Source organism: Camelus bactrianus, chromosome 1, assembly GCF_048773025.1.
Source record: "Camelus bactrianus isolate YW-2024 breed Bactrian camel chromosome 1, ASM4877302v1, whole genome shotgun sequence".
Taxonomy (NCBI): Eukaryota; Metazoa; Chordata; class Mammalia; order Artiodactyla; family Camelidae; genus Camelus; species Camelus bactrianus.
In genome coordinates this window covers 41,128,470-41,145,090 of record NC_133539.1, presented here as the reverse complement: position 1 = coordinate 41,145,090, position 16,621 = coordinate 41,128,470, and the positions used below count along the sequence as shown (strand labels likewise).

Sequence of the window (16,621 nt, the reverse complement as noted above, 5' to 3'; positions counted from 1 at the left end):
ATTAGGAAAGCTGAAAAATAAGGCCAGATAATGCCACCATCCATTAAATCCTCCTGTCAATATAAAAATCAGTCACTACTCTTTCATCTGCTATTCTAATTTGCTTCCTCATGTAAAATTCCAAGAAAAAATAAGAGGCCTGAAAAAGAACTTTTTTTGTTGTTGTATCTCATACGCCACTTCTGAACATCTGTTTTTGACTCGTTTAAGCTTCACTAGTATCCCATTTAAAATGTAAATAATTATCTTCTCTAACAGGTAACACGTCAGGGGCCCACTACAGGTTAGTCTGCATTTCCTAGTGTTTTATATCTTCCTCTCTCATCACTTATGTCAACACCATAAGCCTAAGCAAGTGTTTGATCTACCATATCAGACCTCAGACCACTGCTGCTTACTTGGGTCTTCAGACCACTGCTGCATAGTTGGGTCTTTTTGTCATTTTTGAATGAACGTTTATCTTTCTTAAAGGTAAGGCAAGGTTGAGTTTCAGTTTGGGCCCGGGGATCTGGGGGTTCTGGGAGCTGCTGGGGCAATGAGTGGAGCTGGGAGATGCTACAGAAGCAACTGCCCAAAATTATGAGATGCAGCAGCAAGGGAGTCTTCCTTGTTCTCTGACTGTGCCTTGCAGCTCTGACAACAAAGGGCAGGAACTTGGGAATGACAGAGTGCAAAGGTGAGCTTCAGAAATATTCTCCAATGCAAAGCCTCAGAGAAAACACAATTCATGGAATCAGTGGGCTTAAGGGATTTTTTTTTTTCTTTTTTAAATTGCATGATGTGGTTAGGCTTTTGAGAAAACATATTTGGCTATAATGTGGTTCAGGAAAGAAATCACTGATACAGGTTGGGATGGGAATTAATTCCCTCTAGGTTTGTCTATTACCTAATCATTCATATATGAGTTGTAAAAAATGTGTCCAATGTGAGCATTTGCCTCATTTGGTTCACGTCTCCATACTTATGGTTCCAAGAATCTAACTACGCTCTTTCTCTAATCTGTTTATATACTGTTTATGCACTAGTATTAACAGTGTATGGAGAAATAGCAAGAGAAGAAATATGGTGAAAAGCAAATCACAATGTAATATTATTTGCCTAACATAGAGTTTTGGGCATAAACATTCAGACACTACACATAGCAAAAAAAAACGTGGAAGCATAATAAATCCGCCTAAGTCCCCAGACATGGTTGTTTCAGAGGAATCGAAGGGGTCACGGGGAGAGGCACTATGGCTAAACCTTCATTTCCTGCCAGTGTGTGTGTTTGCATTGGTATTAAACGTTCATTTTTCTTTAAGTCTCCAAAAGTTATTTATCCTGGTCACCAGATGGAAAAAAGATATTAGTCTAGACATACGGACAATTGGAAAATTTTTAAAATAATCTCACTGATGCCCAAGGACTTTAATCTCATAGCTCTCCCTTAGAAGAACTCTTGGGGAAATATGAAAACATTATTTCTCTGCCTAAAGGGACAACATCAAGCCAGCCTGTTCTTAGTTATGATAACCCACCGCTTCCTCCCTTGGATATTTAATTAATCACTAATTATTAATGGAACACTGATTAGTTTCGCTATTCTGCTCTTATCTTTATTACCCCTTTCTTCAACTTTCTTCGGGTTTCCTCCCTTTTGTTCTTACTTTCTAATCTCTTCACTTGAATATTTAGCTCTTTAACAAATTTGATTTGGTGGATATATACAGAGAATCCTGAACCCAACAAAGACAGAATACACTTTCTTTCCAAACACATGGAACATTTACTCTCACTGACATTGGGCTCCATTCCACAGAAAGTCTCAACACATTTCAAAGAGAACACATTCTCTGGCTACAAAGCAATGCAATTGAAAACAGACAATAAAAAGAAAAAGAATATTTTTGGAAACTTAAAAGCACAGTCCTAAATAACTCATAAATTAAAGAGGAAAGCACATGGAGAATGTAACATTCATAACTGCCCAAGAGTGAAACCTATAGCACATCAAGTCTCGTGGGAGGAATCTGCAGTAATGTGTGGAGGGAAATCTATAACCTTATGTGTACTTATTTAAACACAAGAAGATTGAGAAGAAAAAAATGAAACTTCAACTCAAAAACCTAGAAAAAGATAAGTAGAATACAGTCTCATAACATTAAAGCAAAAACCAAAAATAAGGAGAAACTGACAAATCCACAACAACAATATAAAATTTTAGCAGACTTCTAATAGAAAGTGAAAGATCAACTGGATGACAAGCAATTAGGAATCGAGGTTATATAAACAACATAATTAAAGAGTTCCAAGAGCCTGGCTTCATCCCCCACATCAAGAGGAACCTTTAATTTCCTTTTAGTTCTGGAGCCAAACACCCAATCATCACAGTCTGCTCTGGACCTGCAGCCCAGCTCTACCCTGGCTGTGCATTTCTACTCTGTATCTGGTCCTCAGCGTGGCTTGCCCTGTTTTTGTCTGTGTTGTTTAATTGCAGCTAGGTTTTTTTTTTACTTTATTTTTTATTTACATTTCTCTTTTATTTCCTAGGTATTTTTGATGCTTTATCTGTCATTGTTATCTGTCTGGAGCAGAGAAGATATACTGAAGCATAAACTCACCGTGTCATCCTGACCAGAAGTTACCTCTTTTAAATTTTTAAAATTTTATTTTCATTTTTGAATAGGCAATACATACACATAGTAAAATATTCCAATCAGGACATATGGAATGCACAATTGTGTTTTACATCCCTTTCTACTTAGCTTCCCAAGCAGATGATAATCTCACAAAATAACTTCTGCGTACAAGCTGGTTAAATTTACTAGTGATCAATTTTATCACATTATAAGATACTCGTTATTTTTTTCTGTATCATTTTTCCTTCACAATAACTAAATCTAGCCACTCTTTACTAGCCTCTGCTGCAAAAGCCTTCCTCCTCCCCTACACGCTTGAATATGACATCTTTCCTATTCCGTTTTGACCATGACGTTTCTCTCCTGCACCTACCAATGCATTCTTACCACGCTTAACTAAAATCCCTGAAATAACCTCGTCACCCCAAACCCCTACTCTCTGGGGACTAAAATCTCCTCTAAGAAAACTCCCCTGATTAAACTACATTCACCTTTCATCCAGGACTTTCTTAATATATACATATGAATGTCGGATTATAATTTATCAGCCTATAAAATATATATTCACTGATTGAGATACAAGATTCTTTTCCATTATAAGTTACTATAAGATACTGAATACAGTTCCCTGTGTAATACAGTAGGTCTCATGGTTTATTTATTTCATATATAGTAGTATATGTCTGTTAATCCCAAATTCCAAATTTATCCTCTTCCTCCTTTCCCCTTTGGCAACCATAAGTTTGTTTTCTATATCTATGAGTCTATCTGTTTTGTAAATAAGTTCCTTTGTATCTTTTTTTTTTTTAAGATTCCACATATAAATGATATCACACAATATTTGTCTTTCTTTGCCTGACTTACTTCACTCAGTGTGATGATCTCTAGGTCCATCCATGTTGCTGCACCCATTAGGCTTTAAGCTGCTTGGGCATCAGGAACTGCTTCCAGCTAAAAGCACCAGCTCCGAGTTCCTACATAATGGATACTCGGGTGTGTGACGAAGACAGGCACACCTACCCCCCACCTTCCCTGCTGCTCTGTCAACGCTCCCACTGGGCTGCTGAGCCACTCAAAGAAACATCACCTCTCAAAGGCCCACATTCTCACTGTAATAAGCAGCACATCAAAAGGAAGTTTTTGGGGTCTAGAGAAAAATGCCCACCAATTAAAGAGAGAAGCTTACAGGTGGAATCACCAAGAACATTAACTGGAGCCCTCAAACTCACCTGAAAGAACCAGCTGCCCTGGAGGAGGATCAGACTTATCCGCAGAAGCTCTATGGTTATATTAGCATGTATGAAGAGCTCTATGAAGGCAACCAGGCCTGCCAAAAAGACGATCAAGACCAGAAGCTGGTGCACAAAGATGTCCAGAATTTCCCGGCCATGAGTGTGGTTGTACAAGACAAAAGCTGATAGAGGGAGAAAAAAAAAATGGCTTTTTCAGTGAAACCAAGGCATACCTACTGTTTCTCTCTCTTCCTCCCTCCATCTCTCTCTCCCTCTCTCTCTCTCCCTCTCTCTGCAGGCACATGCACCACAGAACTTTACAGACACAAGTTTGTCCCGAATATCAGGTGCTCACTGCTTCCCACAATAATGGAAACCTCTTGCAATCACCATCTCTTTAGGTTGGAATCTGAAATCTCTTTTTCCCTTCCCCAACTTTTATTCTCTCCTCCAACACATTATGACATTCCCAACTAATCATATTTCAAGGCATCTTCTATGCAAGAGGATGAATTATTATTCATCATGATGGAGGCAGGGGAGTGAGAATTAGGGTCAATACACAGAAGAATGAGACCAAGTCTGGCCTCTGGAATTCAGTCCCCTGTAGGCAGCAAATAAATGCACAAATCATAAAAGTGGACTTTGATGGGTATGGTAAGTTACTCTGGAAGCTCCCAAGAAGTAGTAACTAACTACATTTTTTAATCCCATGGAGAGATTCCAGCTTCATCTCCACCCTTTCCATTTAGATGAGATGGGAAAGATGTTCATTCAAAATAGAGTAACACCCTGAGATAATGAGTCATGCTATTGGTTGTTGGTGCCCAATGTTTATCCAGCTCTTGTTCTCAAAGAGTGTTTCGCAAAAGCTCTTATCTTTAGATGTGAGAGGCAAGGTGAACATCAGGAAATAACTGCCTTCTGGCAATTTGGGGCTTTTTTAGTCCTAGCATCAATCTATTCCTTATATATGAAATACATAAAAACAAATCATTGAATACTTGTTTTCATGATTTCCCTATACAGTAACAGAGAGGCCAACTGAACAAAAAATGGTATGACCTCACTTTCATGTGACTGAATTTTTTGGACCCTACTTATCATGTCATGTTGGAGTTTTACTATATTAATATTAGTAAAGGATAGTTTGTAGGTGTGGAAGCTACTCTGCTGTGAGTGGTCTCCTCGTTTGAGGGTGTTCATGCTTCACTACTCTGAGCTCAGTTTTACTTGTTAAAAATGGAATAATGATAATCTCCAGGATAAACCAGAGATAAATAACCATGGTAGGTGGTTATTTAAGAAGGATATGAAATGTGAATAAAGCACACTGAATGATTGTGCTTGTCTAGTTGTACTAAATGAGTCAGTAGGGAGGGAAAATCTTTGGCATCCTGTCTAGGACATCTCAATAGCTCACTATGGTCCAAACAGATGGCCCTTTGGATCAAGGCTGCCCCAGGACACTAAGGGAATATTATTATAAAGGGCTAGACAAATGTCCAATAATAGTGAAAGGTGTATGAAAAATACTCACTCATACTTACCCTCCACAAGTAAGGCAATTGAAAGCATTAACTTGGTTAAGGAGACAGGAAGTGACCTGATGGTGGAACATAGGATCTTTGACACACCCATTAGCCCAAAGAAGAAGTACATGGTACAATGATGCCAGCCCATGAGTTGGACCCACTGGCCCTCTTTATAGTCATATAAGGTCAGATAGGGTCCTCCAGGAATAAACTGTTCTCCAAGCATGCCTGCAGAGGAACATATCACAGTGTTAGCAGCCTTCTCCATAACTTTACTGAGAAAACAGGGAGATGCAGAAGGACCAGCCTCCTGCTTAGTCCAATAGAGTGTCCTTTCATGACATTGAGTCTTCTTTCTGGGCTGCTCCCTAACAGCTGAGCACCGATTCTTTAGGCTTGTTTTGGAGCTTCAAATAATGGTTCGGATAATCACTTTTAGTCAAAGATAACCAATTTAGTCCAACAGCTATTTCAGATCTTCAAAGCTAATGAACTTAGTTCTACTTAGTTCCATGATCAGTTCCACTGATGATATTAGTTACTGTTTTAATCTAATCACTAGATAAATCCTGAATAATTTGGGATTCAGATTTGTGAGATTAGTCCTTTAGAGGCTGATTACTTCCCTCTTGCACACTACATCTTTGGGTAGAGAGTTGTGCACGATTCAGGATAAAAATGCTAGAGTTCAGCTTCTTCCCAATGAAGGATAACTGAGAAAGCACAGACAGATAAAGCATATAGTCTAGTCAGTTACACAAACAGTTAAGCTTTCTTAAAGATGCTTTATTTGTAAATCTGTAGAATTTGGCAAGGAAATTCCTCTCTTTGGAAATGGTTGGTCTGTAATTTGATGGTTGTGCGTGGCAAAGACCTATCACCGTGAACAAAGCATGAAGAAATCCAAAGGGAAATTAGGAAGTTTTGCCTTTCATAAAGGAGAGGCTGAAAAGGAACTCTAAAAACACAGAACATTTTTACAGAATCTTACAGCCAATGGAAAGGCCTTAGAAGTCATCTGGTCAAATCTCTCTAAGCTAGTACTCACACAAAAAGGATGAGTGCAGAAGATAAGGGTTCACTGTGAACCCTCTGTTCAGCCCATCAGCAATTTATTATTGCAACAATTTATTTTTGAAGCCCTCCCATAATCACTTGATTATTTTGGTGTCATTTTAATAAATGGTTTCTGATACAGTTTACTCTTTCAGGCATCAGAATAATCGACAAAATTGTTTCAAAAGCTCCACCTAATTCTATAAAGAAAATTCACCTTGAGTGGGCAGGCAAGTTAGTTGCTGTGACTAATTCATTAAGGAATAGGCCTTTGTATAAATACGAAGCATTGCCTTCTAATAAATTACATTAGATAGAAATTATAATTAGAATATGTATTCAGAGATATTTTTGAATAAAAAATTCATTTTTGCAATTTCTGGTTTTGAGATTGAATCTTCTTTTTGCATGTGAAAATACCCAAGAAAGAAAACAGAACACAGAAATGGTTCACTTACCAGTTAGAGCCATTCCAACTATTATGATCCCCTCCAAAATTTCTATTCGATGGAATAATGCTTTGGAATCCAGGAAGGAAGTCCTCTTGTGCTTTTTGAAAGTGTATTTCAGAATGCATCGTACAGTCCACCAAATACCAATGAGACAGAAGAAGGTGCCAGGGACAGCATGGCCTTTGAAACTCCCCATGACTACCAAAACAAGAACACATAGAAGATAAAGACATTCCATTTCTAGCACTTTGCCAAAACATTGCTTATTCCTATAAAGCACGTTGTCTTCTGGTGATTATGGATACACCACTGATTCAGAGGACCCCATATCGACAGCAGGAGATCCACTACAATATCAGCAGTGCCAACAAGAAGAAAAATTCACATCTGTCCAGCTCTGACTTTTGTCTAGGCATTGTGGCAAATGTTTTACATGCGACCTCTAACCTAATTTTCACAACATAGCCATGAATGAGAGGTTAAATCACACTTTCAATAGGGATATAGGTTTAGAGAAGGTAAATGACTTGCCTGAATCTCACAACTATTAAGAAAAAAAGTTTCATTCTTTTAACAGGGATCTCAAAAGATTTCTTAAAATCACAGTATGTACTCAACCAACAGTTACACTTTAAGCATGTTTGAAAGTACTAGAAAAGTTCTACCTTTATGTTTAAAACTTGAAATGATAGAAAATTGCCCGCAATTTTTTAAAGTAGGTAATCTCTTAATAAAAAATGTTAAAAAAAATTTTTTAAATAAAAAAATAAAGTAAAGTAGGTAACCTCAAAGTATCAAGCATCATGTGTGTGGAAGAGACCACTAGTGCACATCAAATACCTGTGTATTCGTCCACACACTTTCCCCAGCCTCTTCTCCATCTGAATCAGAACCATGTTTCTAGTTCTGGCCAATGGACCATGGCATTTGTCACTTCCAGGCTAAGTCTGTTAAGAGCCTACATGACCCCCTTCACTCTCTTTTCCCTGCCTTAACAAACTTGGCACGGCATATCTGCAGCATAGAAGATAGTCAACCAGCCTGCATCTAATTTTTACAAAAAACAACCCTTTATTGTATTAAGTCACTGAAATGTTGAGGTTTAACAGCCTAACCCATCCTTTCCAGGTGGATACCAAGACAAATCAAATTATAAATTCTGTTTACACCATTGCTACATGATAGAGCAATAAGAAACAGAAATATCCTCCTTTTTTTGGTCAGTGCTATAGAAAACCAGTCTTGAATTATGTGAGCATCTCTTTGTTCAAACATATTACACCACCTACAGAATAACAAAGAGAGAGTTCAGAATCATCCCTATGTATGTAACAGTAGGCCAGATGCAGGAGAACTCATGCAAGGGGATTTCAGGATACACCCTGGCCCAGAAGAGTTCTTTATATCCTTGGATGGGTACTGGACTTCTCAGTACCAGGCAAACCCCTTTGGATTAATTCCACATCCCTTTGTCACAACTGTGAAGTTTCAAGGAGGAACTATGAAGCTGACTCAGAGTGTCTTAAATCTGCAGTTGAGACTCCAAATGGACACTTCAGCACACACCTGAACCATCCAAACCATCCAAGAGACTCTGACTAACTTATTACATAGTGCTAAATGCAGCATCTACTCTGACACTAATTAGTGGTATGGTTTGAACCATGTCCCTTAACCTCTCTGAGCCTTGGCTCTTAATTAACAAAAGGGAGTGGCCTAGATGACACCTGGAGTTCTTTCCTGCTCCTAACAGCATCTGTAATTCACTACCCTGACCACCATCTTTATCATAGTGTTACTCAGTCCTCTTATTTGTCTTGGCTTAGGCAACCACTGGTTGAAAAATACTCCTACGTGGGATTGAAAAGCACATCTAGACTGTAAATTGTTTGAACTTTCCTGGAAAAGAATTTTTTCTGGGAAAAGATGTGTTCTTAAGGAGCCTGAAGGATTTTATATTCTTTGGTACAGGAAATCCACTTCCAAGAATTTATCCTAAAGATATAACCAGAAATACAGGTGCCAAATCAGAAACAATGTATATGTCTAAAATTAGGAGAATGATTAAATTTTGCAGCCACTAAAAATAAATCTTTCAAATAACTTAAATGATAGGGGATACATTTAGTAAAGAGAACAGGATTTTGAAAAAACTGAGGAAAGAGGACTTTGGATTCCAACTGATTAGATCAGAATCCCAACTTTACCATTAACCTGCTACATGACTTTGAGCAAGTTATTTAACCTCTCAGTGCCTCAGTTTCCACCTCTGTAAAATAAGACAAATAAATTTTCTACCACATAAAATTAAGATGAGTTATTCCAAAGCAAATAACCCCCTGTACTATGAAACAAACTCATGTTATCCTCAACCCATCTCAAACTATGAAAGTAAAACCAGATGAGCAATTCTACTTGGTTACCAACTGCAGAAAAGCAAGAAGCACTTACACAATTCACTTAACAATCATTCAAGGGCTGCCTGTAACATTTCTCCTCCACTCTTGTCTTGGAGGGTTACTAGAATCTTCTGTGGTTATTTAACTCCTTGACTACAATTAGAGAATAAGCTCCTTGAAAGCAGAGACCATGAATCTATTCTTCTATTCCCCCTGAACCTGGATAGTGCCTTATACACTGTGAAGCTCTAAGTTAACAAGAGTAACTAAGCCCTCCTTATACTACAGGATCACATATTTATACAACATCTCTACTCTGATGTTTCAAAGGCCACGCTTACTCAACATACCAGAAAATTGAATTAATCATCCTACCCCTCCCCGACCCATTACCAGAAAACAGTTTCTCCCCTACTTACCTATCTTGGTAACCCACTCACCATTCACCCACTCGTCCAAACTCAAAATATGACAACCATCCTAGAGTCCACCTGTGTCCCTAAAAACTAATTGGTTATTAAGACCTACTGCTTCTGCTGCTTATGTCAACCTTCTCCTGCCCCAAACTTGGCTGACTTCCCCTAGCCTCTTCAGTTTTATCTGCCCGGGGAAATCCTCCCTCATGGCCCAGGCAGGAGATGGCCCATCTTATACCTTCTCAAGGTACCCAGTTCTCACTTTAATGAATTCTCTGTGTGATCTAGTCACTAGAAGTCTGCCTTCTCCTTTGGCCTCTATGTCCATTACTGTATTGTGAGAGCCTATGTCGCAGGCAGCTGGGGCCTCTCAGAGATTAGGGGCCTGGGCCATCGGGGTTTTGTTTTGTTTTGTTTTGCTTTGTTTTGTTTTGTTTTGTTTTTTGAGGCTCCTAATATATGAAAAAAGGATGAAAATTCCAAAACTGAGTTACAAAACTGTAGTTGCTATTAAATGTTTAGACTTTCCTAATAAATACTTTGAACACACATATAAAACATATTGCCTACATTGGAGATAACATGAAAATCTCTGAATGTGTATCTCTAGGTCAAATAATCCTCCTGACCCACATTAATGACCAGCTAACAGGTTCCTGCTACCCCAAGGGCAGAATGGAACAATATATTTCAGCACAGCCATTAGGATGTGATAGCAAGCAATGGGGAATAGTTGAAAGATTTTGAGATGATCAGAGTGGGGAAAGAAATGACTCCTTGTTCCTCCATCAGTTATAGAACTTCTGTATCTTTTGCCTTTTAATCTGCAGCAATCTGATGTTTCCAATCTTTCTCTGTTTAAAAGATGCAAAAAAAAAATGAAGTCAAAGCAGCTTTGCTATATTTGCCTGGCTGGACCCAATAGACCCAGTTGCTTCTGGCAATAAAAATGACATTCTCTTTATTTCACTTTCATTGGAAAGAAAAAAACAATCCCTCAGATTCTCAAAGGTCACTTCATTCTTAACTCCTAGAATACCATTTTCTATCCATCTTTTGTTCCCTGATTTACTATTTCCTGCAGGAGCAACTCACTGCTTGTAAACACCAAGTAGTCCAGAATTTAATTAGATCTCAATCCAAAAAGCAGACACATTGCACTTGGAAGGAGAACACAGGGCTTTCCCCTACCACAGAGCAGAACATATCTGACAAACAGCCAGCAGGAACCCGAGGGAAAATCACCAGGATAGCGAACTGAAAGGTCCTCCCTCAACATCCCCTCCCTGCTCAATCTCATCACTTTGGTAATCTCGTGGGGAAAGTGTTCAGGCAGACCTAAAATGATGGGCTTCAAGATTCAATCTACTGGCGTCCAGCTGCCATTCATCCTACAAATTTATACTCCTCCCCATCCAAAAAACCCCTCTGCTCCTAATGATGCCAAATATCACCACCCCCAGTGCTAAGACAAGAAACAACTTCTGACACCCTCATTGGCTCCTCTTTGCTGACCACCCCCTGCCATACACACATACTCACTCACCACCCAAAACATTTTAAACTCTAGCACTTAAGGATAATATTGGGCAAAGCTCAAGATCTAAATCAGGTGTTAGGTGTTAATTCCTATTAACCAAAGCCACTTAAACTACAGACCAGGTCTGTGCACAGAAAGAGGAGAGAACTCAAAATAGCCCAAAGAGATTCTATAATTTTCTTGGTGCAATCTCAACCAAACACTTCACTTCACTATAAAATGAATACCATGCAGAAAAATTTAAACTAAAAATTCATCTTGAGCCACCACCAAAATAAAATATTCCTAACTCTTAATTAGTGACTCATATTTCAAGTCATTTGTATATTCTAATCATTAAACCAATTTGAACTATTTCCTGGGCTTCACTTTACTATTTACATTAATTCTCAAAGCAAAGTGTATACAAGCATATGTGGCTTTAAATTACTTTTGATTTTCCATCACTCCATACCAGTACTCTGCCAAATTTAAACTGTTTTGAAAGACATTTCTTAGTTAAATTATCCTTACCTTCACACTTTCCTCAATGTCAAGTCCAACTTCTCAATTCTTTTCTCCCAAGAATTTACAATGGTTCTGATCTAAAGAAGGAAAAGCAGATACTGATTGGTCTAAATTTAAAACTGCCCAGTCTTCCTTCTTAGAGACTAAATCAACATGTTCATGTCTTCCCAGCATGAAGGTGAGCAGATAAGCCTTCAGAATATGTCACAAGCCTGAATATTTGTAGATCTAAGGACCACACCCTTTGAATATCCTACTTACCTGTCCAAATGTTGTGCCATAGCATATTTCTCAATGAGATTCACCTTGACACCCAACCCACATCGCCACAGACATGTCCCATGTGCTGTGAGAACCAAAGACAATGGAGCATATCTGATCTTTGCTCTATCTCTTCCAGGCCATCAAGATGGACAGATGACAAAGGGAATTGGTTATGGCAGCAGTAACATCATAAAGTATGACCAATAAGTCCTACAAAGACAAACCATTTTCTAAAACAGTCCCTCAAGGAAGAGACTGCCACCGGTGCTAAGGTTGGAGTCATGGCCAAAATCAAAGTTATAGGAATAAGAAAAGATGATGGAACAAAACTGCTGTAGGTCAACAATGAAGCTCACATGTGCTCAAGGAATATACAATCTGATGGAGAGATGAGTGAATACAAAAGTTGGAATAAATCATTCGAAACCAAAGTGAGGCTTGCACAAAGTGAAATGCAAACAAGGAAAAAGCAACAGTCTGACTCTAATCTGGAGAGCCAGCAGCTGTTATCCTGTCTGTATACAAGTCTTATTTCCCCCTCTCAATGTAAATAAACTCTTAGTGAGCAAGGGCCATGTCCCCTATAAGGCTTCACACCTAGTTAGCACTCAGTAAATAGCTGATAAATGATGAGCTCCTGCCTGGGACCCCACCTCCCTGAAACACTGACCTGGATGGCAACCAGGATCAGAAATAGCTATAGTGGCCAATTAAATGCAGATTCCTGGGCTCCGCTTCAGATCTACAGAATCCATCAGCAGCAAGAGGTGCAGAAGTCTGCATTTTTAACTAGCACTCACCAGTTGATTTTTGTGTATTCTTGAGTATTGAGAACCAAAGGCTTAGAGTATGTGAAGACAAGCAAAGTGGCGCTAAGACACTAAGATTTAAAGATGGCCTCCCCATCACCATACCCCAGAGGCTATTTGTCTCCTATCAATGTCATAAGCCTGATGTGTTTGCTCACATCAGGCTTCATATTGAGCAAACATGGGTGGTCCAACAGCAGCTCTCAAGGCCAGAAGGATGATCTGGCTCTGTCAGGAAATAATAACCATCCCAGAGTGCTGCCATTCTATTTATTTTATTCTTTTGATCAGGTATTATTAAAATATTATTTTATTTTATTTTGATCTCTTCTATACCCCTGGCTCTTATTTCCATACTCCTCTCAATTTTTGATTAACAAAAGCCATCCATGTCACATGGGCTATTCTTAACCAATAACCCAGAATGACAAACAGAACTCTAAACCTGAAAATATGAGACAGGGTAAGGCAATCCAAAGTCCTATGTCTTGAAACACAAAACCAACAAATAGAAAGTAAGAACAAATGTCGTGTTGCATTACCTGCCTCCAGCCAACTCTTCAAAATAAACAGAAGGCTGTATTGTTTCTGTTACTGGTGTTGCACCTGAGATGGATAGGAAGCCAGCACTCACTGAACACCTACTATGTGCTAATAACTTCTCATGTATCTCCTTATTCATTCTGTAAGACAACTTGAGGGAGTATAATTTCCACCATAGGTATGAGGAAACTGAGACTCCAAGAGATTTACTAACCTACTCTAAAAGTCACAGTAAAGAACAAAGCTAGGATTCCAAGTTCCTTACATGTCTGATTCCAAATCCCATACTGATTTTCCCTGGGATAAGGTTGGTGAATAGCCTCATCAAACAGTCTTCATCAAGCACCGCTGAGCAGGTCAAACTGTCGGGAAAGGGCTTCTCTCTCTGGGACTCTGCCACTGAGCTGTCAGCTCACGTAAATGAGGTGAAGCTCTGCACGTAGCCTGAGTACTTATTTATCACTACTGTAGTCAATGTCAGAATGCACAGAGCTGCCAACAAAAAGAAAAGCCAGGCTGAGTAGTCTGCAAAGACTTAATGTGACAAAGGTCTAGATGCAATTGGGGCAGGGTATAGCTCAGTGGTAGAGTGCATGCCTCGCATGCATGAGGTCTTGGGTTCAATCCAGTACCTCCAATAAAAATAAATAAGCAAATAAAGCTAGTTACCTCCCCACCCCTGTGGTAAGAACCTAAAGAAGTCATTCTACAGTTCCAGGCTTCATGTTGCTTCACAATTCAGGTTGATGAACAAAGATTGAGGACTTCACATTAACCTAAGGATCTCTTCAAATTATAGAGGACTCTGTGGTGAGCAAGTGTATCCATTTTCTATTGCTGCTTTAACTCAGCTGGTAAATGTTGCTCGATTTTAAGGACACACATGATTAGACTCTGACTGCCAGGACAATCTCTCCAACTCAAGGTCGTTGATTTAATCACCTAGGCAAAACCTTCTGCCATGTAAGGTAATCACAAGTTCCAGGAACTAGTACATGGGAGTGGAAACATTATTCTGTCAATCACAGCAACACATAGGGCTTACAGTGTGTCAGGCTAAAGAAGACAAACACCTATGATTGTAGCACCAGAGATGAGCTAAGACTTATAGTAAAGTACGAGGTGTGCTGAGGCCTCTCCTTTAATTCAGGGGAGGAGAGAGGCATATGACAGGCTCCTGAAAGACTGTAAGGGCCACTTGAGCTAGACCATGAAGAATGAGTGGAATTTTGAAAGGTGGAGCTAAAAGGAAAGTGCACTTCAGAAATAAGGAAGACAGAATAAACTCACGGTGGTATAAGCATACAGGAGATGTTGAAGTCACTCCTACCATAGAAGTAAGAGATAACAGAAAATACAGCTGAACATAAGAGAAGTGGATAAGTGGCAGAAATGACAGTACAAGATACCAATCAGCAGGAAGGTTAATGGTTTTGCTTTTTTCTTTTCTGTTTTTTTTTTCCACAGATGAATCCCTAGTTACAGATAAAAATTAAACTAGGTCCCTACTTCACACAAGATTCAAAAATAAATTCCAGGTGGATTAAAGAGCTAATTGTGAAAAATCAATTTTTAAAACTTTTTAGAAGAAAATATTCCAAAATATGTTTTTGAGCCTAGGATAGGAGAGGACTTTTTAAAACAAGATACAAAAAAAAAAAAAAAAACAACAACAAAAAAAAACCAAAATAATGAAAGGACAGATAAATGTGATGTCAAAAATTAAAACTTTCATATATGATTAGTAAAGAAGCACAGGAAAAGCTGTTTAATATCATTAGCCATTTAGGAAATGCTAATTAAAGTAACAAATACCAATACACATCCACTAGAATGGCTAAATTTTAAAAGACTGACGATACCACATACTGGAAAGAATATGGACCAACTGGACCTCATACACTGCAGGTGGGAGCACAAAATGTGCAGCCCCATTGGAAAGCAGTGCACCACTTTTTAACTTTTTATAACACTAAACATGCACTTAGATGTGTATTACATCTAAGATAATTACACAAGTGTATACATTTGTCAAAACTCATCAAATTACACACTTAAAATTTTGGGATAAACTTTAGAGCATGTAAATTATACTTCAATGAAGCTAACTGAAAAGAACAAACACTTCTGCCCTTCCTTCTTTCCTGCAGCCTGAAACATGATTCTGATGGCTGGAGCTTTAGCAACTATTTTAGATTATGAGGATAAGGCCCATATTGAAGAGAAGGAGCAGTGAACCTGGAAGAGGATTATTCCTGACAACTTTGTGGATCTGCAGTTCCATCCCTGAGTACTGTACTTTCATGACTATTTTATGTGACTTGGAAATGAAATTCTATTATGTATAAAAGCAAAAAAAAAAAATTACATCTATTTTGTATAGCAACAAAAAACTTGAAACTTCTATATGTCAAAAGCACATTTATTGATTGCTTTCTGTTTACCAGTCTCCTTTCAAGTAAGTGCTTTGCATTTTAATTCATTTAATCTTCACAGGAACCCTCTGAAGTAGATACTATTGTCCCTCCAATTTTGCAGATGAAGAAATAGAGAGCAAGGTTAGAGAGGAACTAAGATGTCCATGGCCACACAGGTGATGAGTAATGGAACTAGGATTCGTATCTAGCCCAGGTTCTATAGTACCTCTACCACAAGGTACCATAAATAAAGGTAAAAGACACAAGACAGAGAAGATATTTGCAATAAATGTAACTGATGAAGGCTGAGTAGCCAGAATGTCATTTTTTAAAAGTTTTTTTGATTTTGGGGGGGTAATTAGGCTTATTTATTTATTTATTATTTATTTAATGAAGGTACTGGGGATCAAACCCATGACCTTGTGCATACTAAGCATGCACTCTACCACTGAGCTATATCTTCCCTTCCCAGAATGTCATTTTTAACTAGGAATCAATTAGGGAAAAAACCTGCTCCCCGACACCCCTCCTAATATGAGTGAAGAATAAGAACAGACAATTCAACACAAGGCAAAACCTTAATGTCCAGTAATCATATGAAAAAAAATGTTCAATTTCACTAGAAATCAAAGAAAACTAAATTTAAAGCAGAGGTATTTTTCATCTATTAGAGTGACAAAATTTTAAAGATCTATTATATCAAGAATTGGAGACTGAGGAAATAGGAACACTCGTATACTACTAGAAGCGTAAACTGAATTGCCAGTCACAATCCAGCAATCCCATTTGTTTTATGTACCCTGGAAAAACTCACAGACACGTTCTCTAGCATA

At 38.4% G+C, this 16,621-nt stretch overlaps 1 protein-coding gene across 7 annotated transcripts in view; it reads right to left on the bottom strand.

Moving 5' to 3' along the window:
- TMEM45A (transmembrane protein 45A) overlaps window positions 1-16,621 on the bottom strand; it is an 85,183-nt gene that overhangs the window by 13,693 nt on the left and 54,869 nt on the right. For 6 of the 7 annotated variants that reach the window (XM_045503859.2, XM_074362035.1, XM_045503858.2 and 3 more), the window contains 4 exons: window positions 11,762-11,832; window positions 6,900-7,091; window positions 5,401-5,613; window positions 3,848-4,032 (listed from right to left, as the gene is read on the bottom strand). In XM_045503859.2, coding sequence (XP_045359815.1) covers window positions 3,848-4,032; window positions 5,401-5,613; window positions 6,900-7,089 — 588 coding nt within the window. In that variant the 5' untranslated portion in view covers window positions 7,090-7,091; window positions 11,762-11,832. The remainder of the gene's footprint in view (window positions 1-3,847; window positions 4,033-5,400; window positions 5,614-6,899; window positions 7,092-11,761; window positions 11,833-16,621) is intronic. The other variant, XM_045503863.2, reaches the window with a different exon arrangement.